This window comes from Engraulis encrasicolus, chromosome 18 (assembly GCF_034702125.1).
Source record: "Engraulis encrasicolus isolate BLACKSEA-1 chromosome 18, IST_EnEncr_1.0, whole genome shotgun sequence".
Lineage (NCBI taxonomy): Eukaryota > Metazoa > Chordata > Actinopteri > Clupeiformes > Engraulidae > Engraulis > Engraulis encrasicolus.
Window position 1 is genome coordinate 22705025 of NC_085874.1, and position 23834 is coordinate 22728858.

Sequence of the window (23834 nt, forward strand, 5' to 3'; positions counted from 1 at the left end):
ACGCCACACCACACCACACCGCCCCTCCCCTACCCTCCATCCATCCCACCCCATCATATCACATCCCGAGTCCCAATCTCTTCTATCACAAACATACACGCACGCACGCACACACACACGCACGCACATATGCTCTCTCTATCTCTCTCTCTCTCTCTCTCTCTCTGTCTCTCTCTCTCTCTTTCTCTCTCTTCCAAACCTCTCCCATTTTCACAAATGTTCGGGGCCCACCTCTGACATGATAAACAATAAAACTCAAGTAAATCAACAGCAACACACAGAAAAATATTTCATTTTTAGAAAATGATTTCTAGGCCCACTTGGAATGGTTGGAATAGGTGAATAACAAGAGCGGCGGAACAAGCTGTTCTCTTCTTCAGTCACGCCGACCGGCCGCACCCCCCCTTTGAACAGTCCTGAGTATGAACACATGGACACATGGCTATTATTTAGGGGGGACAATGTGTTTACATTGCCGAGGTATTCGATGCTCCACGGATGCAGTGGTCAGCTTTCTGTTTACAGGCCAGTGTTCAATTGCATTTCGGACCCACTGGCAACAGCAGCCTCACGGACCTAAAAAGTCGGGTCTTTCTTTGCATCAGTGGGTGCCGTGGTGTATTGAGCTGAGCCGTGCCTCTGAAAACGTGTGTCCCTATGTGGAGCATACCATTTTGGCTGCCTGGCACTTTCTTTCTCTCTCCACCGCCACCCCACTACTGTAGACCCTCACAATAATCCTAGAACGCTTCAACCACCATGTTGCCCAATCCACAGAAGGCATTCTGCATCCACACAGCCATCTAACACACCACCAAACACACACACACACACACACACACACACACACACACACACACAACAAGATCAAGCGACAGAGAATCACACACTGATTCTTGAGAAAGTGGCAAAACAGGTTGTAATCTTGAAAGAAAAAAAACGACGTGTTCCAACATTCCCATTGGCTGTGGCGGCTGTCGCCGAACCGCATCATAGCTAATTTGCATAATATTAGCTCAAGTCCAATGACACACTGTCAAGTCGTGCGAATTGCCTCTAGTCGCCCGAATCGCTTTTGTCACTTCACGCAATACAATGTCAATTACTTTACTCGCGTTACTGTAATTGAGTAGCTTTTTTGTGTACTTGTACTTTTTAAACTACTTTTTAAAATTTGTAATTTTACTTTTACTTAAGTACATTTTCTTTCGAGTAATGTACTTCGGTACATTTTACAGCACAAGCGTTACTGAGTAAAAAAAACAAACAAACAAACAAAAAACCTCTAGAATTGTAGCCTATTTTATAAAGAGTTGGCGCGTGCGACCTGTCTCTCACTTAAACGATGTTGGCTGACATGGAGGCTGACGATGGAGATTCACTTAACTCAGAGGAGATCAACATTAGCTGTTCTTCCTCTAACCCAGTGCACCCCTTGCACATCTAGAGGCATAAAACGCTGATTGTTGAAAAGTAACTTTTTACTTTTACTCAAAGTACATTTTAAATTATTTACTTTTTACTTTTACTTGAGTAGATTTTTTGACTGGTAAATTTACTCGCACTTGAGTACATTTTCAACAGAGTAACAGTACTTGTACTTGATTAGAGTATTTTAGTACTCTTTCCACCTCTGCNTAACGCAATACAATGTCAATTACTTCCATCGCAGGAATCGCTCATGTCGCGCTTGGTCCATCCGTGCCTTTGCACTATAGTCAATTCAGAATGTATTGTCAAAGAAGGTGAATCTAAGAAGAAGCGTCATTTTGTTTCTTTTCCGGTATCCACTTTATGTCGGGTGAACGCCCCTTTAGGAGACCTTCGGTTAGGAGACCTTCGGAGTCCTGAGGTTTAGAATCAATGAAGTCCCCTTAGCGCTGTAGATGGCGGTAGCGCACGTCTTGCGCAAACACCTCAAAAAGAGAAGAAGAAGTAGGGGACAACGCCCCCTTAGGAGACCCAACTTGAGCATACGCTTTTGCATTGAGTGGGCGTGTTTTGCGTTATCTTGGTTTGATTCAGTATTTTTGGTATTGTGCTGTCTCTTTCTCACGCACATCAACACGTTGCATATGGTACGGAGTGACTATGTGGTGTGGGCGTGTCAGCAGTGGCCCGACTCAAGGCAAAGCAGGCTATAGTATTACAGTTTTTCTCAATTGGTTTTGTACATTTCTCACAACAGAATAATGATTCTCAAAAGTCTTTGTTCAATTGTGACTTCCTGGTGTTACCTGTGCACATGGTCAAATCAGTTTCTCATTATTTTCGGCATATAGCAAATGCTCTCGTCCACCATGCCATGGCTGTGTACAATTCTCAGTGATTTCGTACATTATCAATTGCTTTTGTCATATCACTCAAAAAGCTTTGTCACTGAATGCATGAAACTATCTCAATCTTATCTGATCAATGTAATATAAAGCCGAATTTAAAACATTTACCATCCAATCTAAACAACATTTCACTTCAGAAAAGATCCTCAAGAGTGTACTATTCAATTGACAACATGAGAAATTGATTTGACTAGCTTGTCCATACACTATGACACAATGACTAACCATTCTGCTGGCGCTGATACGTTCATTGACACAAAAAACTTGATTTTGAACGACAAATAAGGGTTTTGAGCAAGCGACTCGGTTTTGCAGGTTATCCACTGTGTTTTGCCATTTGTTAAAGCTGTTTTGAGAATGAATATTATGTTTTGCAAATTGCGAGAGAGATTCGAGAAATGTACAAAACCAATTGAGAAATACTGTAATATGAGACCATAATAAGTGACAGGTTTTCATTTCCTCGTTTGTGTTTGTTCTTGCTTTGTTTTGTGTGTATGTCTTGTCTTGTGATCTTGTGTTTTGTGTAAAAAAGAGGGGAAAAAATGAAAGCATGTAAGAAAAAAATGCATGGATTTGTTTGACCACAGGAAGAACAGCGCTCCTGCAAAGGGTAAGCTGATGTGTTGTTGTCAATGAATGAATGAATGAATGAATGAATGAATGAATGAATGAATGAATGAATGAATGAATGAATGAATGAATGAATGAATGAATGAATGAATGAATGAATGAATGAATGAATTAATTAATCAATCAAACAAACAATCAAACAATCAAGGCAAAGCAGAGATGAGGAGTGGGAGAGCAGGCAAGCAGTGTCCTAGGAAATCCGATGCATGATTGTTCGATTGTTATTACTCAATCACTTATTGTTACTGGTCTATCACTGGTCCATCACTGTCACTCACCATGCTCAGTTATTATCTATTACTCCATCACTTTACTGTTATTGGCTCATCACTGTTACTTGTCCTGTCTTGCACTTTGATGTCAGTCTGTAAATGTCAGTCCTGTGTATATACTGTATGTCCTTACATGGTATAGAGAGAAAAACGTAATTTCATGTTCCTTGTATGACCTGTGCATATGAAGAAAGTGACAACAAAAGCTGACTTGACTTGACTTGTTCTGATCTGAAAGACAGCATGGAAACCATCGCTGAAAGCTTCACCCGAGTTTTTGGTTACCTGGCCAAAGAACACTGAGGAAGAGTACGACATTCTACAAGGCAAACAAAAGCTTGTCGTTTGTGTACAGATCCAACCGGGGTATTCCAAGAACATGGTTAAAAAATAAACCTGGCTAGTTCAACCTACAGGAAGTGGTAAACCTGCCGTCATCATTTAGCTAACAAAATAAGGACTGGCCCTGCCGTGTGCGCTAACGGTAGGGCACTCGTCTGCTATGTGGCCGTCCTCGGTTCGATTCCAGCCCGAGTCGTTTGCCGACCCTTCCCGGTCTCTCCCTCCCCACTCGCTTCTTGTAAATGTCTTCGCTGTCCTATCAAATAAAGGCAAAAAAAAGCCCGAAAAAACATTAAAAAGAAAAGAAAACATGAACTTCAGGCTCCTCTATTAGGTGATTTACCACAGCCTCAAGGTTAACCTAACCTCATCTACTACTGAGCCAGGATCTTGGAATACTAGTTTTTGGAATCAAAAGGAATTTAGATAGTATTTTGCATAGTTTAGATCAGTCAGAGGTGTCAAACATAAGTTCCCGGGGGCCGGATGGGGCCCGCCAGACGCGGCCCACTTGAGATCAAATAGGCTGCATCTGACCCCTGAACTGAAGGAGTTTGACTACCCTGGTTTAGGTCAACCTTCCCTACGAGAAATCAATTGATGCTTCTCATAGGGACAGGGACAAAGTCATCTGAAAAAGCCCCCCCAACCAATACATACAATATCATGAGTGCCCAATTTATTTTGGTCTTATAGACTTTATTAGTGACAGGACAGTGAGAGAGACAGACAGGAAACGTTTGGGAGAGAGATGGGGAAGGGTCGACAAAGGACCCGGGCCAGAATCGAACCCAGGTCGGCCGTCAGGTCAGCAGACGTGTACCCTACTGTTAAGCCACCATAGGGTCATGAGTGCCCAATTCTGACCAATGCCCCCCCTCCCCAACACCAATGGGCCGGGGACACCTGATCCCTTTGTCCACCCTGGTTGGCTTCCCTGAGTCTGGCGATAGCCATGCCAGGCAGGAGGGGCAACAGGCTCACATGCTGGCAGATGAAACATGGATGCCGGGGGCAGAGACGCTGACAGGGGGGAGGGGAAAGAGATATGTTGCCCCAGGCCCAGGGAGAAAGGGGACCCAAAATTGGCTCTGCATTACACTCATTATATGCATTGGGTTGGGGGCCCATTTGGTTGATTTTGTCCCGGGCCTGGCAAAAGCTGACAGCGGCCCTGGTCGGGAGAGGGGAGAGAGGGGGATAGGAGGGGGTGGGGGTGCTGGTGACGGGGTCAGCTCAGCAGTAATAGCCCAGATTTATGGGGGCAGCCATATCAAAGGAGCCCAATACCAGGCCATTTCCAAACCATTGCGCAAGAACAATAAACTGCGAAAATCCTTTCACTATTGCCTTTGAAATGGCAAAACAGACACACACAGAAACACACACACACACAGACACACACATACACACACACACACACAAACACATGCATGCATGCACACACGCACACGCACACACGTACGTACGCACACACACACAGACACGCGGACACATGCACATGCGCACACACACGCACGCACACACACACACACAGAGAATTGAACACACAAACAAAGATGCATGGATGTTTTGTTATGCATGCAGTATAAACACGTCTGTTTATGTGGGCCATCTTAGCCGCACTCTCTTCCAACAAAGATGCTAAGGCAGGAAATTCCATGTGAATGAAAAGGACGAAAAGAACAGAGGGAAATGGGAACACTATCAGCACTGTGACCTACGACCCCCGCCTCTCTCTCTCTCTCTCTCTCTCTCTCTCTCTCTCTCTCTCTCTCTCTCTCTCTCTCTCTCTCTCTCTCTCTCTCTCTCTCTCTCTCTCTCTCTCACACACACACACACAAACTATAGCCCACTCGCACACTCACTGCCTGCCCCGGTTATGTAAGGATCCAAGTATTGTCCCGCTTTACTGTACTATGCTCAATGAAATGCCCAGCACCTCAAGCCCCACCCCACTTTCCCACCACCCTCCACCACCACCAACACCAACACCACCACCACCATCCTCCTCCTCCTCCTCCTGCCAACACAAGTCATGGAAATCTGCACTGTCATCTATCACGCCGTACTGAATTGCGTTGAGAAGGCCCGGACAGCAGACAAGGACACACTAGCCCATCAACATCAACGTTTGAAGATTTTCAGTCATCCATATCATGTTAGGCCAAAGAGTTACACGTACAGTATGTTAGTAGTCATAAGAGATCTGGAAACTCGTCTCTGGACTCAACATAGTAGCTCATAACATAGGCATAGCTCCACAGTCAGAGATTGAATTTTATTTTGGCACGCTAAGCCCCCCCACATTTGGGCTTGCATGCCCACAGGGACCCCTGTTCGAGTCCGGCCGGGGTCATTTCCCGACCCTGCCCCATCTCTCTCTCTCTCTCTCTCCCAATAGTTTCCTGTCTGCTCTCAAACGGTCCTGTAGTAATATAGGGAAAAAATCCCCACCTTTTAATCATCAACCATCTTGGGCGGAGCAGGGTCTCAGGAGCCTTTGAACGCATCCATTATACACTACACTAGACCAGGTTCCCAATATTTTCCAACTTGGGGGCCCACTTGACATTTTCACAAATATTCAGGACCCACCTCTGTCCAATAGGCAGTACAACTCAAATCAATATAGTCAACAACAGCGACACAGCAACAAACGTAATCAACGTTTTTAGGAAACAATTTCAGGGCCCACTTGGACTACTATACCTTCGTGGCCCCACCAGTGAGCCCCGGCCCACAGTTTGAGAACCACAGCACTAGACTAATGACCAAAACCTCTTGTCTAATGAACAGAGTCTACTCAGTGGTGCATAGCCTATCCACGGCAAGTGTCAGAATTGGAGGGGAACACAGTGATATTTTTTTAACTCACCATGTCACCAATTCATCATAAACCAAACATCATAAACATCATATCATCAAAAGGATCATGTGTCCATGCTTTTTTTAAATCTCAGTTTTCTTAATTGTATAGTGGACCTTTTTGTAAAAAAAAAAGACAATTTTTTTTTTAAAAAGAAAGAGGAAAGAAGGTGGGGTGTATGTCCCCAGGAAATCTGCATCCAAGTCCACTCACCATCCAATGTTACATGTCACTGCAAGTGGAAAAGCCACTGCGAAGTGTAATGTGTAGCCTGCTATAGGCTGCCTGAACTGCTGTAGGTAAATTATCGCATTGAATGGAAATAATTATTGCAAGGGAAAGACTAAAAGCCATTGGAACTTCAGAGCTGTGATAAATAGGCCTAATATAAAATAGAAGTAGTGAGTGAGACCTTTTCATTTCAATGTCCACATTTTCCAACATTTTACTTTTTGGAACCAGTAAAACACATGTAATGTGATCAATCGCAGTTGGTAGCCTATGTAAACACACAATAATGTAAGTGTCAGATTTAGATGATGACTAAGTTAACTTACCTCAGGAAAAACCGCATCCTGTAGTTTACTGGTTTGGCTCTGGTGGTACCGAGGCAAACCATCCACGTTCCCAATGCAGCAGGCGATGAGGAAAGCGCCCAAGAGCAACAAAACTTCTGTTTTTGCATTAATCATTTCTACCTTATGCTGCAGACAAGACCCCAAACGCTACTTCTGCTTAACTCAACGCGGTACTTGTGGTGTTTTCAATACGTGTCTGAATTCGAAGAAAAATGTCTCTTTCAAAAGGAAATGCATGATCAAGTGGGCTATGGACACAGGAAGAACAAATGTCAAATTTCTTTCTCCAAGTGTAGGCCTAACTTCAAAGAGAAGCGAAATGGCATTCAAAATAAATTCTACCACAACGTCCAGAAGAAATAAACCTGAAAACACCAGTCGTCAATGAATGTATCAGTCGTGGTGATCCGTTTGAAAATCCTGACTGCGCGCGACGCACTCTGTCAGACTTCACTGCTCTCCCCCTGACCATGTGCTACCCGTTATGTGCGGGTGCGTGCGCCTCGGTCAGTGACCAGTCCGGAGACAGACTCGAACAGTCCACACTGCGTTGAGCTCAAGCAGACCTATAAAATCCCCGAACGACGCTCTCTAGCCCACGCACTCTCCCGACCCGCACCGGCGCGCGCTCAAAAAAAACTATAGGGCTGATTTCCCTTCAATAATGCCATCTGGAGTTCAATGTAGGCTGCATACGTTTTAATCTCCGATGCCTTAATCCATTATCCAATTGGGCCTCCCTTATCCAGAGATCTTCTGCTGGATAAGATGCTCCAGTTCTAACGCGTCTTGAGACATTAATGTCTGGCACCTCTGCCTGAGCGACCACAGAACTTCCAGATCGTGACGTTAGGGAGGGGAGATTATTTCCTTGATGACTCGCAAGCACTGTCACACACTTCAATTTGTTCAGCCACTTAACCTGCCTGTCACAAATCTGCGCACGACATGGGCGATTGCTGCCTGGCCTGGCAGTGTCCAAATCCAGCTGCATTTGTAGGCTAATGCTCCTCACATCACTATTAGAGGGATCAATTAGTGCTGTTTGGGCCAGGGATTGACGTGCTGTTAATTAGTACCCCGGTGAAGGCCATAGCCTACGAGTTGAGAAAAAACACGGCGCACTGCTGCTGTAATGGCCGTGTGTTTCAGACAGGAAAACAAACAAAAAAATGTTACGGATTTTTTTCTACACTTGCAAGGTCTCACGGTGTAATACCATTTCCCGTCAACTTTCTCAAGGAGGTTGAAGTTTATGAGTCTCCTTGTGCCATCTCGGCATGAGCATGACGCAAGGCCAAAGTGGATGCGGTAGACCCTTTTTTTTACACAGCAGGAAATGCGCACATGTTTACTTCAACTTAAAGTTTTTTTTACAATGAGAGTGCATTATGTAGAACATTACCTCTATGCCTTGATGTTACAGTCATAGTGAGCAACGGGAACTTGCAGATAAGGAGCGGAGCCACATAGCGACACCTAGGGGACATTAACCAATATAACTGGCTGGTCAATGGACACTGTCAAAGCATCTTCACAGGCCTGATAGTAGCCTATACTCAAATCCTGAGCCTGAACCTTTAACCGTTTATGAATGACATGCACATTGCATAGAAAAATAAAGGCAAGAAACCTCCAGTTAAGGATTTAAATACATTCTTTTATTATTTTCTGGCCCTGTTGGTACAAACAGTATTTAATGAGGTCACACAAAACAAATAATAATAATAAAAAAATAAAATCACAGTTATTGAGATGAAGCAAAACATGTAGATTATTATTTTAGCCATAAGTCTGACTGGCTACATACAGTTGGACATGACTGATCAGTTTATCATTGTGGAATCAGTCAAAATATATATATAAAAAAGAAACATATATTTTTTTTAATGTACAAAGAGACAACGACTCACAAAGCACAAATAGAAGATATTGGAATGCCCTTTGGTATTCTGTAAGAAACCCACAACAGCAGAGTAGCTTCAAGTTCCACAGTGAAACCAGAGATTCTTTAAGTATACATTTCTTACCTACTCTCTCTGGTGAAACTAGCGGCTTCAGCCGTTACCTCATCTACGCATGGTGTGGCTTCGCAACTACGCACGCTCTTCAGTAGTACGCGCATCGCTGACGCAGACTTCCAGAGCTGCCTTAGGGAGCTTTACGAACAAATGTGTCAGAGAGAGACAGGACCACACAACATAGACAATGTGACATTTACAAACCTTAATAAATTACTGGATGATCTGTACATCAGACAAGCATTCCCACGCATGCAATATCGTCATATGTTTAGATGGAGGCGCATCATTGGCATTGTGAAGTCATCAGCGCTTCCCAGACCACCGTTTCCAAAATAGCAAAATGCAATCAGTGAAAGCCAGTGATTCTAATCTCTGCACAACTGATAAGTGTCTTCTTCTATACAGCTTTGCCTTGTTTGAAAAGTGCAAAAAGTTTTAAGACATTTTTTTTTTAAGGCATTAAGACAAAGAAAAAAATAAATAACAAGCCCACATTGCTTTGGACAGCTCAATGCTTTCAGCTCAGAGGTGAGCTGACTGATACTTGTCATTAGTCATCTCCCCACCTATTAACCAACTGCCTCAGGCGAAAGTGGACGAGGGAAATCGCACAGGAGAAGAAGAAAAAAAAAAAAGTCCTAAGCGACAATCTCCTGACCCGCCCCTATGGTGTTGCTGTAGCAACAAGGTCAAGTAGTGGAAGGCAAACGCATGTTCAAGGTCAATGGCAAAAGAGTAAACACTTCCAGTAAGTCAAGAATTCCAAAACAAAAGGTTTCAAGTTAAGACACGGACCACATCAAAGGGTGTGGTGACAAACGGGGGAAGAAACAAAAATCAAAAAAGGAAATAGGTGCTAACATGATTAGTAGACATGAAAGTAGTGTTTACAAAGTACAAAAAATAATAACAATACAAATAAAATGTTCATGTATTTTGTGGATTTGGAGGGTTGTAACAATATGTGATGTGTGCTCCAGGCCCATGACGATTTGATCAGCCATGTTGCTTATCATGACAATCACAACTGAGGCCTATACTACAAAGCTGGTTCAGGAGTAAACCAGGTTAAGTTAAGAGGTAAATAATGTAATAGAAGAGCCTGGAGTTCTCATTTCCTTAAGGAAATCAGGATTCCAGGCTCTTCTACTAGATGATTTGCTTCTTAACTTAACCTGGTTTACTCCTGAACCAGCTTCTTAGTATACCCCTCTGTTCACAGGGAACAGTAAAGTGAAACATATGATATGTGGTGGGGGGACCAGAACTGAAATATCAAGGACTTCAGAAAATGTACAGACCTTTTCTTTGAAATGCTATAAGCTTGATAACAATCCTGAGAATCTTTGCTCCATACATCATTCTCTGGTGATAATAACAGTAATAACATAAATTATTTTCCAGTCATAACACAAAAAACAAAAACGCACACAAAATCAAACAAACAAAAACAAACAAACCAGTTCATTCAGTGGTGCAAGTTTCGTCTCCAAACCACGCAATCTGTCAACACAACGGATAACAAGAGAAAGAGCAACAACAACTTTACAAAAGACAAGAACTTTTGTCAGGGGCGGTGTCCGAGACAAAAGAAATGGGGGATTTGAAGTAATATGAGGATATGAGTTTTTTGTAGTGGATGGTTGCATCTCGTCTTGTGTCAGTCAGGTCGTGGTGCTGCGTAAGCTAGTTTATGCTAGTTGTCGTCGTCACTCTTGACTCTCTAGGAAGGATGTGGCCTCCTCCAGCGGAAACGGCCTTCCGTGCCGAGAGTACTTCACTTGGAGCAGATCACCCACTTCACTGATGGCGCTTAATGCCTGGGAAGACAAGAAGAAGAACAGAGGGGGGGAGGAGAGTGATGGAGAGAGAGAGAGAGAGATAGAGATAGAGAGAGAGAGAGAGAGAGAGAGAGAGAGAGAGAGAGATTTAAAATTAGGTTTCATATGCGATTTTCATATGTGATTTAACACTGTCAAAAGGGTTTGGCTCATCAGAAAAACAAAGTTAAGCGAAAGGAAGTCAGAGAGCTCTCCAAGCAAGAAGAGATGCTGGATAATGATGGGAAGTGAGTCATCGGCCTGCTAATACTCACTCAGAGATGGGGGCGGCCATCCATCCCAAACCGGACAGAATCAAGGAGTTTGTGAAGCGCAGAAATCAGACTGACTTGCAGTGCGGGCAACATAACTGTCGCCACTCGACTGACACACACACATTTGAACTACTTTATTTATGTCTGCAATTCACAATATGTACATATGGACATAAATGTTACAGATACAACCGATATCACCCAAGAAAAGGACAGCAATCTTAAAAACATGTAGAGGGACAGAGAAAAGTCTGGCCAGGCAAACCATCGACAACATTTCTCCATGGAAGATGCAAAAGGGCATGAACTTTCCCAAGTTTCACCTACAGGCAGCTGTTGGAAATACTGAAAAATGACTGGTTACCCTTTTCTGGGAAAATGTGATTGTTTCCCTTTTTGAGAAGAATTTCAAATGTTGTAGGTGGTTTGCCTGGCCACACTTACAGTAAGTCTCAAAGATACTTGCAGTCGCAGCAGACAGGGACACATGAGGGCCAGGGGCCGGATTCACAAAGCTTTCTTAAGAACTAAATAGTTCTTAACTGTCACTTTTCTGACTTAAGACAAAAGTTAAGAAGATTCCATATTCACAAACGGAATTCTTAAGTTGTTTCTTAACATTCTTCCTAAGATTTTCCCCTAAGAAAAAAGTTAAGAATATTGAGATTCTTGAAGACCATTTTCTTAAGATTTGTCTTAGTTTTCTTCTCAAATTTAAGACAACCCTACACCCTGTCTTAACAGTCACATTTTATTTATTTGAACCCATTTTCACAAAACGGAATAAAAAAAAAAATTCTAATGTAATATATTATTATTATGAATGTTTTGTGACTGTGTGAAATCTCTATTTTTTTTTTTTTTTTTCAGTTAGTCTACAAGCTTTAATTCAATGTAACTTTAGTGGCTTTACCTTAAGCCTATTGAATGTAGTCAGAACTAATGTTGCCTTCACAGGCTAGGGACCTCTCCAGACAGCTGACGACACTGCTCACATGACAACCGAGTTCTGGAGTTTGGCGCATGAACGCCACTGATCCCGGAACAATCCGGAATCATGCCTGTTTTGTTTTGGTCCTCTTTTCCTTTTTTTCACCTCGACTTGAGCCTCCATATCCACGACACATCATTTTAGCTGAAGTAAGCTAGATTAAACAGTCAGAGACCAGCATTACTGACATATCTGCGTCTGCAATTGAATGACATTAACTGGTGTTGTTGATAGCGATTACAAGATGATATTTTAGCATTTATGATACTGTTTACATGCCAGTTGCATGCATAGGCGCCATGTTGATGATGCGCGTGTCGTCACACAAAACATGAGCTCGGGAACTCGTTGTTATATACTTCCGCCTGAGATCAACCTTGATAATTATTGATCTGACATTGCGTCACCAAATGTTCGCGCCCACTTTCCCAAGGTTTTAGGTCGGTTTTCTTGGGATTCTCGACTTTTTGAATGAGCCATAAGTCCCTAGAGCCAAGTCATGATCAATTTTCCTTGGCAACGGAGCATGTGATCCTTAATGGCTTTGGAGGATTCAGACATGTAAGAAACATAACTAGTAGGGCTGGAACATCAACGCGTTAATTACGATTAATTAATCATCACGCGATTTGATTAATTAATTAACATGATTAAAAGAATCAATTCAAAATCCATGTGAATTTTTTTTTTTCACTGTTCTCAAGTCAGATATTTTAATGTGATTAAAATGTGATTAATTCGATTAATTAATTCCAAAGCCTATAGATTAATTCGTTTAAAAATTGTATTCGAGTCCCAGCCCTAATAGCTAGTATTCTGAAGAGCTTGTGTGTTGTCCACATTTTGCTGCACATGTTGAGCTTCAACTATTGTTGCGTGGCTACAAAGGATGTGCCAATAGTAATAATAGCAAATGATAAGTAATCTATGTGACCATGGTCAATTATTGGTTGAGATCGTGTCAGTCTTTTGGCATTGATATAGAGATGGATGTGCGTGGCTTTTTGGCTCTACATATTTTCCATAAACAGACACACACACAAGTACTGTTATGCAGAAAACGGCTTCTTTCTTCCAGGAGACTCACCGTGTCAAGCATCTCTCTGGTGTGTGCAGCCGAGACGCAGAATCGCGCCCGGGACTCGATGATGGGCGTGGCAGGGAAGCCCACCACCACCGTGCCAATGTTTCTCTTCAACATCTCCCGGCCAAATGCACTGAGAGAGGGAGACAGAATGACAGATGAGAGAGAGCGAGAGCAAGAGTGAGAGCGAGAGAGAGAGAGAGAGAGAGAGAGAGAGAGAGAGAGACAGATGAGCGAGAGAGTGATATAAGATAAGATAAGATAAACTTTATTGTCCGTTTGCACAGAAATTTGTCTTGCATGACACTTCTCCACAATCCACATGTAAACGCACATTAAAGACACATAAAAAACACAATATGGCCCATAGAGTCTAGTCATCTAGGTCCATAAGTGGATTAGGGCAGCAAAGTTCAATAAAAATTTGAAAGTGTGTCAGGCAGATCTTCCTGTGATGAAACAACGTCTTTTCTTTGATCTTTTCATGAATATTTACTGAATAATGAACCAATATTTATGAATGTGACCAAAATAAATACATTTTGCAGATAAAAATGTCTGCAAAGTCAACATGGTGCACAACAGAGAAGAGCCCCCTTTTCATGTATGAAAAGTGCAATTTTACCAGTCATGATGAATACTTAGAATTTGCTGGTGGTGGTAAGTATTCATGAAAAGGTAACATTTCTGAATGAGCAGCATTAATTCTGGAAATAAAACACTAGAAATATTACACAGTGCACCTTTAAAGAATACAAGATGACATAACATAATGTGTGATGTTCAGTAACTCACCCAATCTTGGCCGGCATGTAGAGCATGACGGGCACCACGGGAGAGTCTTCGTTACCGTAGATGATGAAGCCCAGCTCCTGCAGACGCCGCCGGAAGTACGTGGTGTTCTCCGACAGCTGCCGCAGACGGTCACGACCTAGCACACACACAAGGAAGAAAGAATCAAGGAGGGCAAGTTATTACATTACATTACACTGCATTTGGCAGACGTTTTCGAACCAAAGCGACTTACACACGAGGACATACTCATAGCACAGGAAATATATAGAACAACAAGTGCAGATGAAAAGAAGGGTTAGTAGTTTTCTAGCACACAGGGAGGAAGGAAACAAGGAGCGTAAGTACAGTAAGTACTGTAAGTAGTTTGCACAGTCAACTAGGGGTGGGTATGGGGAAGGGGTTCACGATTCGATGCGGATCACGATATACATGCCACGATGCGATACTATCACGATGCATTGCGATATTTACTTCATTAATTTAAATTGGCAACATTATACAATAAAAATAGAAATAAAAAACTATGATAGTTTAGATGTAGAACATGTTGCAAAAGGCTAATAATTAAGTTTCAAAATAATGATGATGATTTTAAGCTGATGAACACTATCACATCATATCATGTGGTTGATTTCTGGACTAAAGGGTAATAGAACTTTGAAAGGACACATCACGATACTGTGCCCTTGCATCGCGATTCAGTATCGTGGACTGCAGTGCGCATCACGATTAATCACGATTTGATATAATATCGTCACAGCCCTACCGTCTACTGCGCCAAAAACGCAGTAAATAAACACACAGAGATCGAGCATCAATGACGGAAGGAAGCACATTAATGATCTTGTTTATTAATGATATTTCTCTGCCAACCATGATGACAACGTCACATGCAGTAACGCGCACAAGGCGGTACATGAACAAGAGTTGATCAGTGTTTGGTGAACAACTTTGGTTTGAAATACAGTATGCAGGAACTGCGAAGGGAAGTAGAGGTGCCCACCCAGGACTCCAACCCGGACCTTCTGGGGTAGTAAACTGGGGCTCTGACCGCACACCAAAGAGCCAGGCTCGTTGGCGTGACAGTCAGAACACACCCACAACCCTAGTGATGGTCACTCCATCACACATATCTGACCTGTCACTCATCTTCTGGTGTGTCGTCTATTACTATGGTGCATTGCCATTGTCATCATGTCAAGGACTGAGGGCACAGCACACAATGGCTGGTGGCCGTTCAAAAACCACATTATGCGAACTGTAAAGATGCATGTCGGTGATGAGAGCATGCCACAAAAGCACAATCACATCTGACACATCCGAATGGGAAAAACGTGTTCTATTTCGTTCCTTCTGACCGCCAGAGGCGGTGCTTTCAGCACTGAATATTCATCTTACGGATCAGCAGGTCGAGAATTAATATCAACAAAGTAACACGTGACCTGGGTGACGTCACCCGGTGACCCCCGTGTCAGGGGTTAAGACACCGGTGAACCCAGGAAGCGACGTCTTTCATCTTCTCGATTGCAGGCATAGAGGTAGAAAATAACACTAGAGAGGACCCCGCCCCCCCTTTTACGGCAATCTGTAGCGGCCATTATCTGGAGGTAGATCAGAGAAATGGAAATTAACGGAGAACGAGGCTCTCCTCTGTCAAAAATGGCTTAATCATGTGAAAATGTCCATCAACACACTATACAAGGACAATAGTTGAAGTGTGTTGCTAACTATGTTCATAAAATATATTATTTGATTTTTAAATGTATTTTATCGACTCATATGATTTCAGTAGATATGTAGCCTGACATTTCAAATCTGGTCTTTGATTAAAGTGTTACTTTATATTTACACAGTTTTAGTTAATTTCTTGACAGGGGTGGGCGTGCTCTCCATTGACTTGCATTGCCTGAAAGTACCTACACTACCTACGGAAGTTGGGAAGCTCCAGCTGCCATTTCCCAGTGCTGTCGCAAATTGCTGTGTCCTCTCTAGTGTTATTTTCTACCTCTATGATTTCAGGTTTCGAGTTGATCGTTTGAGATTTTGGGATTGACCTGACGCTTTGTTCGTTTCGCACCCATAGGGTTGGGGCTGTGGGTTTTCCACCCCCCATGAAACGGCGTTGGTCGCTTTTTCCTTTGAGTATCTCTTTCACATTTACGATGTGTCCGACTCCGACTGAGTGTTATCCGCTCGGTGGAGGAGGGCTGGCTAGGCTACCTAGCCTGCCTAGCCCCTGGCTCGAGGCACTGTTCTCGCCGACTGGAGGCTAATAACTTGTCCTTTCCCGTGGAAGGTAGGCCGTTTTCTGATCATGTATTAACTGCTACCGCGTTATCTTCAGTAGTGTTTCCCGCAACTGGATTTGACGAGCGGTCTCGTGGCGTGATACGCTTTCGAGTTGGGATTAGGTATTAACGCCTGCCTGCCTATGTTGGCCATCGTTTGGGTAAGTGGACTGTCATTTACTGTTTCGATTTATTTTCGCGGTGTTTCTCGCCGCGGAATGTTACTATTACTGGGCGATTGTTGTGACACTCGACGCGAGCTCGGTTACTTGGGTTCGCGTGCCTGTATTTACGTTACGGCTTCATTGTTTGTACAGTGTAGCCTGTCTGTACGGTTGCTCCACGGGCCAGTGTGTTTCGCTGTGCCCTTGCACCGTTGGCGTCACGCTGCTCCAGAGATTCAATCTACAATACAATCTCTCTCTCTCTCTCTGGCTGCACTCTGCTCACCCCGGTTGTTATTCCTGCCGGGTTGTGTTCTTCACTGGTTTATTATTGTCTGTTTTCACCTGGGGTGTCTTCGCCCCAGAAGTGTATATTTGTGTGCTACTCCTGTCTGCCGAATGATATTGGCTGTGCTTATGGTATGTCCTCTATTGTGAGTCACTGGGTGTACAGCGCCTACCGACTACATTGCAATGTAATGTACTTTACTTTACTTTATTTCTTCAGGACATTGCACATGAATGAACGTATACATACATGTACATATATGTAAATATGGCAGATTGTAGCCCGAGGGCTAATTTCCATCTGGTGTCCAAAATAGGCCGAATCCAAAATGTTAATGTCCATTGTTATTTGCTTGTCAGCTTGGTGTTGCCGCCTGGCTGCTGGCTCCTGTTGGCTACACTTGGGGCGTCCTCGCCCCTTGTGTTTTATATTCACAGTATTTGCTGGACATTGTAGTGTCATCTCCTACCTGCTGCCAACTTTTTACCTACTATTTGGGTGCCCTCGCCCTGTGGGTATGTGTTGTTTGTTTGTTCCCTTCTGTGTGTTGCAGTGTTCGCTTCCCGACACGGGACCCTCGTCTTGCCTGATTACTGGGTTTCTTCTTGGCTGCCATTGGATGTCCCAGCCCCTTCTGTGTGGTATTCACCAGTTGGCCTGGAGCTCTTGCATCGGCTACCACTGGGGATCTTCGCCCTGCTGTGCGTATTGCCTTGTTTACCTGTCGGCCCTGACTGTCCGACTGCTGGCTTCCCTCTCGGCTACCACTGGGGTGTCCTCGCCCTGTGTGCCTGCCTGCCTGACTGATGCATTGTCGTCTAGGCCCCTGGGACTGGTGCCTCTCCTGCCTGGAGCTGAGATGCCTGCGGCTGAGGTTGACAGATGTGGCCTGTGCTGCTTGCTCAGGTCTGCGTGCGAGAGCACTTACGGCCGGGCTGACGCGATTTGGCCCTCGGCCTACAGTTCCGCTGGCCACTGGTGGAGTTGTCGGCCCTGTTTTGCCGACCTGCAGCCTCTGACACACGGTGACCGTGTTTTCAAATGTGCCCTGCCTGCTAGCGACCCGGACGGTCGCACGCCGCCGCCACGGCTGTCGCCCTCTGCCGCCACGGCTGTCGCCCTCTGCTGCCACGACTGTTGACCACCGCCGCCACAGCTGTCGCTTGCTGCCGATGCCCGCTCCATGCCCTCTGTTCGGGAGACACCGGCACAGCCCAGTTGCATTGCTTGTTGCATTGCCTTGGCACTGGGACCTTTCTGGGTGGGTTGGCCATGGGTGTTTTTCGCCCGATGGCTACATGTGAGTGCCGTACCTGCTGCTGCTACAGAGTGGGTTTCTGGCCTCCACCCTGTGGCATGCTTGTTGATGCCATGGCTACTACAGCTGCCACGGCGTGCCGCTGGGCCATACGCACCCTGCCATTCCGGTTTACATGGCTTGCTCGGTTGCTTCGCATGCTTGCATACTTGCTCTCTTGCATGGCTGCATGACTTGCATGAGACCGCATGTGTGCTCCCCGCTCCTCTGCTGGTCTCTACCATTCAGCGTCCTGCGACTGTCTGTCGCTCTCCTGGATACCGCCTGCTGTCGGCTGTTTCATCCATTGGCTTCTTGTGGACGCCCGGAGCACCTCAACCGCCATGACTACTACAGTTGCGCGTGTTGCTCCGCTTCATGCCCCTCTGTGTAGCTTGCTTTTCCCTACCTCACGACTGGTTCTAGTCGTTCTCCTGGGTTTGGCTGACCGTGGGTGTCTCCACCAGTCAGCTCCTTGCATGCACCGTTGGCGTTTCCGCCTGTACGACTGCTGCTGCTCTGGGTGAGTGGTTTCACACCATACCCTGTTTTATGCTCTTTGGCACTCCTGCGGGACTGTCTGGAGTCTGTTGGCCTTGGCCGACTTCACCGTGGACCGTTGTGATTACAGTTGGTGCCTTCGCCTCTTCTGCTGTGGCTTCGGTATGCAAGATATGCTCTGCGTCCTGTCCGCTTTTGCCCACTGTCGTACGTCTGGCATGTCGTCGTCCTCCTGACCTGGTTGAGCCTGGGACTCTTTTGCCCCTTGGCTCGCGGAGTGTGCCGTTGGGCTTAAGCCTCTGTGACCGGTGCACGTGTATGTCGGCATTGCTGCCCTGGGTACAGGACCCAGGTGCTTCCTTCATTGTCCTCGACTGTGGCGCGTAGGTCGACTGCTGCACGTCGTCCCCCCGAGCTCTTGGGCTATGCGTGGACTTGCCATGGGCTACTTAAGAGTGCCATTGGTGCCGGCACCACTGCAGCTGCGGCTGCTACTGGTATGTTGGAGCGTTACCGCTCCTTCTCCCATTGTTCTTCATGATTCCCCACTTCATGTGTGGTATGTCCGGGGGTCAGGATGCCACTCTGACTGCTACTACTGTACGGGAGTGACCCCACTCCGGGCTCTCCCTTCGAGTTTTCGGTGGCTTACGACTGTTCGCTCTGTTGGCCTCGCTATGGATGGCCTCACATGAGTGCTCTGGGCACCGTTAGGCGTACACGCCCCTACGACTGTGGATTCTGCATCTGGCTGGTTCAGCTTCATGCTCTGCCGTCTGCTGCAGGAGCATCGCAGTTGGCTTGTCATGGGCATCTGCGCCCTGTGTCGCGCACCTTTCCCGCTGGGCCAGGCTTGTTGACGCTTGGACTGTTTACGCGTCTCTGCTGCAGTGGCTGTACCTACTACTGGTTACCCTGCCTGTCCCGCCTGTCTATACCCATGGCCCCTATGTGGCCTTTACTGGTGTTTGGCTGACCGTGACGCTGTGCGCGATGGGTCGACGATCAGGCATTGGCCGGGCTGCAGGAGGCCTCCATCTATGGCTCTGCCAGGTATTGAACCACTTCTGACCGCCCTCCTTGCCTTGCCGGTCAGGGCGTTGATCTGGCGGGGTGCACTGCCCTGGCCACTTACACATGTCGCAGATGAGCTCGTCTGCGAGGTCTATGATGCAGCGCTGCGTACGACGTGCGTTGGGTTCTTGATGTCCCATGTCTTGTTGGCCTTCTCTCGGCCCCCATGGACCGTTTTGGGACGCCCCCTGTGACTCCTGGTTGCTGGCATTCGCCTGTCTGGCCTGAGTGCCGGGGCAGAGTCACACAGACCTTGGCCGTGGTACGGTGATTGGTTTGGCTTGCGCTACACCCTTGTCGGGGCCTTGCTGGAAGCAGTCTGCTCTCTTCCGGCGGCCCCCATATGTCCCTTTTGGTCCGTCCGCTTTGGGCAAGCCACAACGCGGCTTTTGTGTCGCACCGGCCGTGCAGCCGATGCTGCATGTGGTTTTGTTTCGCTCACGCTGTTGTTCTCGACCTGGTGCGCTTTGTCCTGTTCTCGACATGCAGACCCCCGGCCTGGTGTCTCTAGGCGTCGATTTCTGCTTATGACCAGCGTACTTGCGGGCATTGGAAGTGGAGGCTCTCCTTCCTTGCTCTCCGCCCCTTCCAGGTGTTGGGCATGCCGACCTCGGCGTCCCACGTTGTCCCTCTTGGCCTCTGCTTGCTGAGGCCTCTTTGGGTTGGATATGCCGTTATGGCCCCTGCCAGGTCCTACTGTCGCTGACTGCTCTACATTGCGTCTGGCTACCATGTCCGCCTTCGACCCTGGAGGTGGAACTCGCGTCTGTTCTGCTCTGCCCTTGCGCCGTGGAGTCATGCCCACTGCTGCTGCCCTTGCGCGGTGCGGTCGTGCCCACTGCTGCTGCCCTGGACGGTTGGTCTGCGGTGGCAGTCCAACACTGCCTGCGACCTGTGGGCCCCCTGATGATGGCCGTACCTTGGATGAATGTAGGGACTGGCCATCCTGATTGCCCTCAGACGCTCTCTGGCCTGTCTTGCGGTCTTGTGTGGAGCGGGCGGCTCATCTATCATGTGCGCCGCCTTGAGTCCTTGCCCTCTCTGGGCCTGTTACAACGGCTGCTTTCAGAGACCGACACTTGTCTGATGGGCATGGGAGCAACTTCCTTATGGGCGTCCAGTGCCCTGTTGTTGACCTTTTCCGTGGTTCGCCTTTTCCATTGTGGCTCCTCCCGTTTGTGGCACCGGGTGGTATGGTACTGCTACGGGGTGGCACAGGTGTCCCCGTCAACTGCTATGCTAACTGCTTACTTGCTGCCCCCTGTGGTTCTCACTCTGGGCCAGGTTACACTGGCTTCCATGTGGCCGTTGGTACGTGCAAGGACGTGTACGGCACGGCCTCCTCAGCATCAGGCTGCACCATTGCCTGGTTTTCTTAATGTTGCCCCACATGTTACTGTGGTGCTGGCGGTGGCTTCAGGCCGTCTCAGTAGTACTGACGACGGGTAGGCACTCCTCATGACTTTGTTGGTATTAGTCATCCAGTGCTGAAAGCACCGCCTCTGGCGGTCAGAAGGAACGAAATAGAACGAAGGTTATGTATATAACCACGGTTCTATGAGTTCCGGATGACCGCCAGAGCTTGGCAGTCACTCGGAGTGTGTTCGAGAAGATTTGCCAAGACGTCGCTTCCTGGGTTCACCGGTGTCTTAACCCCTGACACGGGGGTCACCGGGTGACGTCACCCAGGTCACGTGTTACTTTGTTGATATTAATTCTCGACCTGCTGATCCGTAAGATGAATATTCAGTGCTGAAAGCACCGCCTCTGGCGGTCATCCGGAACTCATAGAACCGTGGTTATATACATAACCTTCGTTTTAGTGCATCAGTTCAGATGACGATGTGCATCATATGTAGAACTCACATCTTATGACACGGGGAGGACGGACGACGACAACCAGATGCCAATATCAAAAGGAAGCTTGCTTTTGATCTGACAGAAAAAAAGATACAAGTCTGCAGGCCAACTATCGGTGTGAAACATTTCTGGTTCCATTCAGACCATCACCAGCCATCTGGACGTACACAATAAATACCACAGACTTCACACTTGCTACATGCAGGAAAAATGCATGTGGATTCTGTGTGCCCGTTTGCCTAGTGTTATTCCATTGAGCCTAACTGTCCTCTGCTGCATTTTTTCCTTCCCTATCTTTCCGTCTTTTATTTCTGTCCTCTGTTGTCCCTGCAATCAGAAATGGGGGTGGGGGAGCTCTATGTGCTTGTTCTCTCCTCTTCTTCACATAGGATGAGTCCCCCCCTTACACCTCTCTGAACACCTCCAGAGAGTGGTTGTTCTCTCTCTCAGAGAGAAAGAGAGAGAGAGAGAGCGTGGTCCCAGGGCCTCGACATGGAGCCAAACCACTTCCAGATGTGTCCGTGGGGGCGCAATGCAGTGCAGTGCTGCGCTGATCGGCACTCCCCTCTCCTCTCCTCTCCCTCCCCGCGGCAGAGGCGTCCAGATGGGTTTCAAAGGGACGCCGTGCAAAGCCGCGCCGAGGCCCTGTCTGTTTGATGGACGGCCGTCAGGAGGGGCCCCAGATTAAAGACAGAGGCAGGGCCCAGGGTGGGGGGGCCCCTGCAGCTCGGCAGCACGCGGGGGGATATGGATACAGCAAGGGGCCGAGCTCAGCTGACAGCTTTGGGCCGGGCCCAGGACAAAGTCATCTGAAAGGGCCTCACACCAGAAGACTTATTGATGTAATGAGGACCCAATTCGGGGCCCCCTCTCTCCATGACCCTGACCCCCACCCCGTTCTGTCGACTTCCCTGGATGCATCCACTGCTGTCGCTGCTCTTTGGCTGGGCAGGGTTGCCAGATGAGGCTGATGATTTCCAGCCCAAAAAAAAGGCTCAAAACCCACCTGGAAGCACTAAATCTTGCCCAATTCTATTCATTTTTATGGCCAAAAATTGGGCATATTATTTCTTCTAAGTGCCATTTTTACCCGCCGACGGCCATCCTAAGCAGCCCAATTGGGCGGGAAACCCCCCAATCTGGCAACACTTTGGCTGGGTGGATGGTAGAGTTGTGTGGTAGTGGTGGTGCATAGCAGAGGAGGTTGCTTGGTGGGTTGAGTTGACTGAACACAAACACTTTTTTTTCCTTCTCTCTCCTTCAAACAGTGGAAGGCGGTGAAGTCTGGTTTGAATGACGTGTGGACGGACGCTGGTGGATCAATGCTTTATCCTCTCTCAATACTTCTTCCTTCCTCTTCAAACTTTCATCTGCTTACTGGCACACTGGAAAAGGCCATGTCAGCACAGTCCAGCCGCATCTCTCAGCCGCTCAGTTCACAGTCCCCATTGCATGTTGAAAAAAGTATGTTAATCATCTATTTCAGTGGTTCTTAACCTTTTTTTCTTAACGCACCCCCTTACCTGTGGCCAAGACGAGCCACGCACCCCCATCCCCAACGTCTACACGTGTACGCATTGAAGTGAACTGATTTAAGTGATCAATTACAATGATTCTTGCTTGAGACATTAAGCATTACCTTATGACTTTACATGGGGACAAAACATGTTTTAGTTTAGTTTGGATTTGGCCTAATTGTAATGTTTGCAAGCAGAATTTCGGTCGCATCCTCAAAACAAACAAAATACTGCACCCCCCCTGAAATCTCTCGCTCACCCCCGGGGGATGCCTGCACCCCAGGTTAAGAAGCACTGATCTATTTCATAGCTATTCATAACATTGGGCCCCGTTACATAAGCTTACTCTTTTGCATCACTTGGGGACCCTTTTCTCCATGCTGTTGAGCTTTCAATGTGTGATGCAATTGAAAGATAAATGAAGAGGATACATGAGGAGGAGGATGATGATGATGTGAAGAAATGCATTCATTCATTCCACCTGTATACTTACATTAAATTATGCTCATAACGGAACAACTTATTCTCTGAAACAAAATGAATGCATGCCACAAATGTGCTAGTTTTCCAAAACATGTTGTGCAGTTGTTATCCCAATGACATCATCTCTATTTGTATTTGTTATTAGGTTGGTTAGTTGTGGTTGTTGTTGTTTTTTAAGTTTTTTTTTTTAACAGATATAAAGTCTGCAGTCTAAGAACCGCGAGCTCTACGTTGCAGGACTTTATTTTTCTTTTTTCATGTGACTTTGCTAGTCCTGCACCTGTATTTGAGACGAGTCTGCATGCTTTTTTCATTGTTGTTTTTTTCCCCTCGCATCAC

At 46.4% G+C, this 23834-nt stretch overlaps 2 protein-coding genes across 3 annotated transcripts in view; both read right to left on the minus strand.

The window, feature by feature from the left end:
• Positions 1-7684, minus strand: part of ism2b (isthmin 2b) — a 48964-nt gene extending 41280 nt beyond the window's left edge. Inside the window, exon 1 of the mRNA XM_063223282.1 lies at positions 7013-7684. Within this exon, the coding sequence (XP_063079352.1) occupies positions 7013-7147 (135 nt within the window). The 5' untranslated portion in view covers positions 7148-7684. The remainder of the gene's footprint in view (positions 1-7012) is intronic.
• A 988-nt stretch (positions 7685-8672) lies between these two features.
• sptlc2b (serine palmitoyltransferase, long chain base subunit 2b) overlaps positions 8673-23834 on the minus strand; it is a 30320-nt gene continuing 15158 nt past the window's right edge. For both annotated transcript variants that reach the window (XM_063223290.1, XM_063223289.1), the window contains exons 10-12: positions 14023-14158; positions 13231-13360; positions 8673-10877 (exon numbers count right to left, since the gene is read on the minus strand). In XM_063223290.1, the coding sequence (XP_063079360.1) occupies positions 10767-10877; positions 13231-13360; positions 14023-14158 (377 nt within the window). In that variant the 3' untranslated portion in view covers positions 8673-10766. The remainder of the gene's footprint in view (positions 10878-13230; positions 13361-14022; positions 14159-23834) is intronic.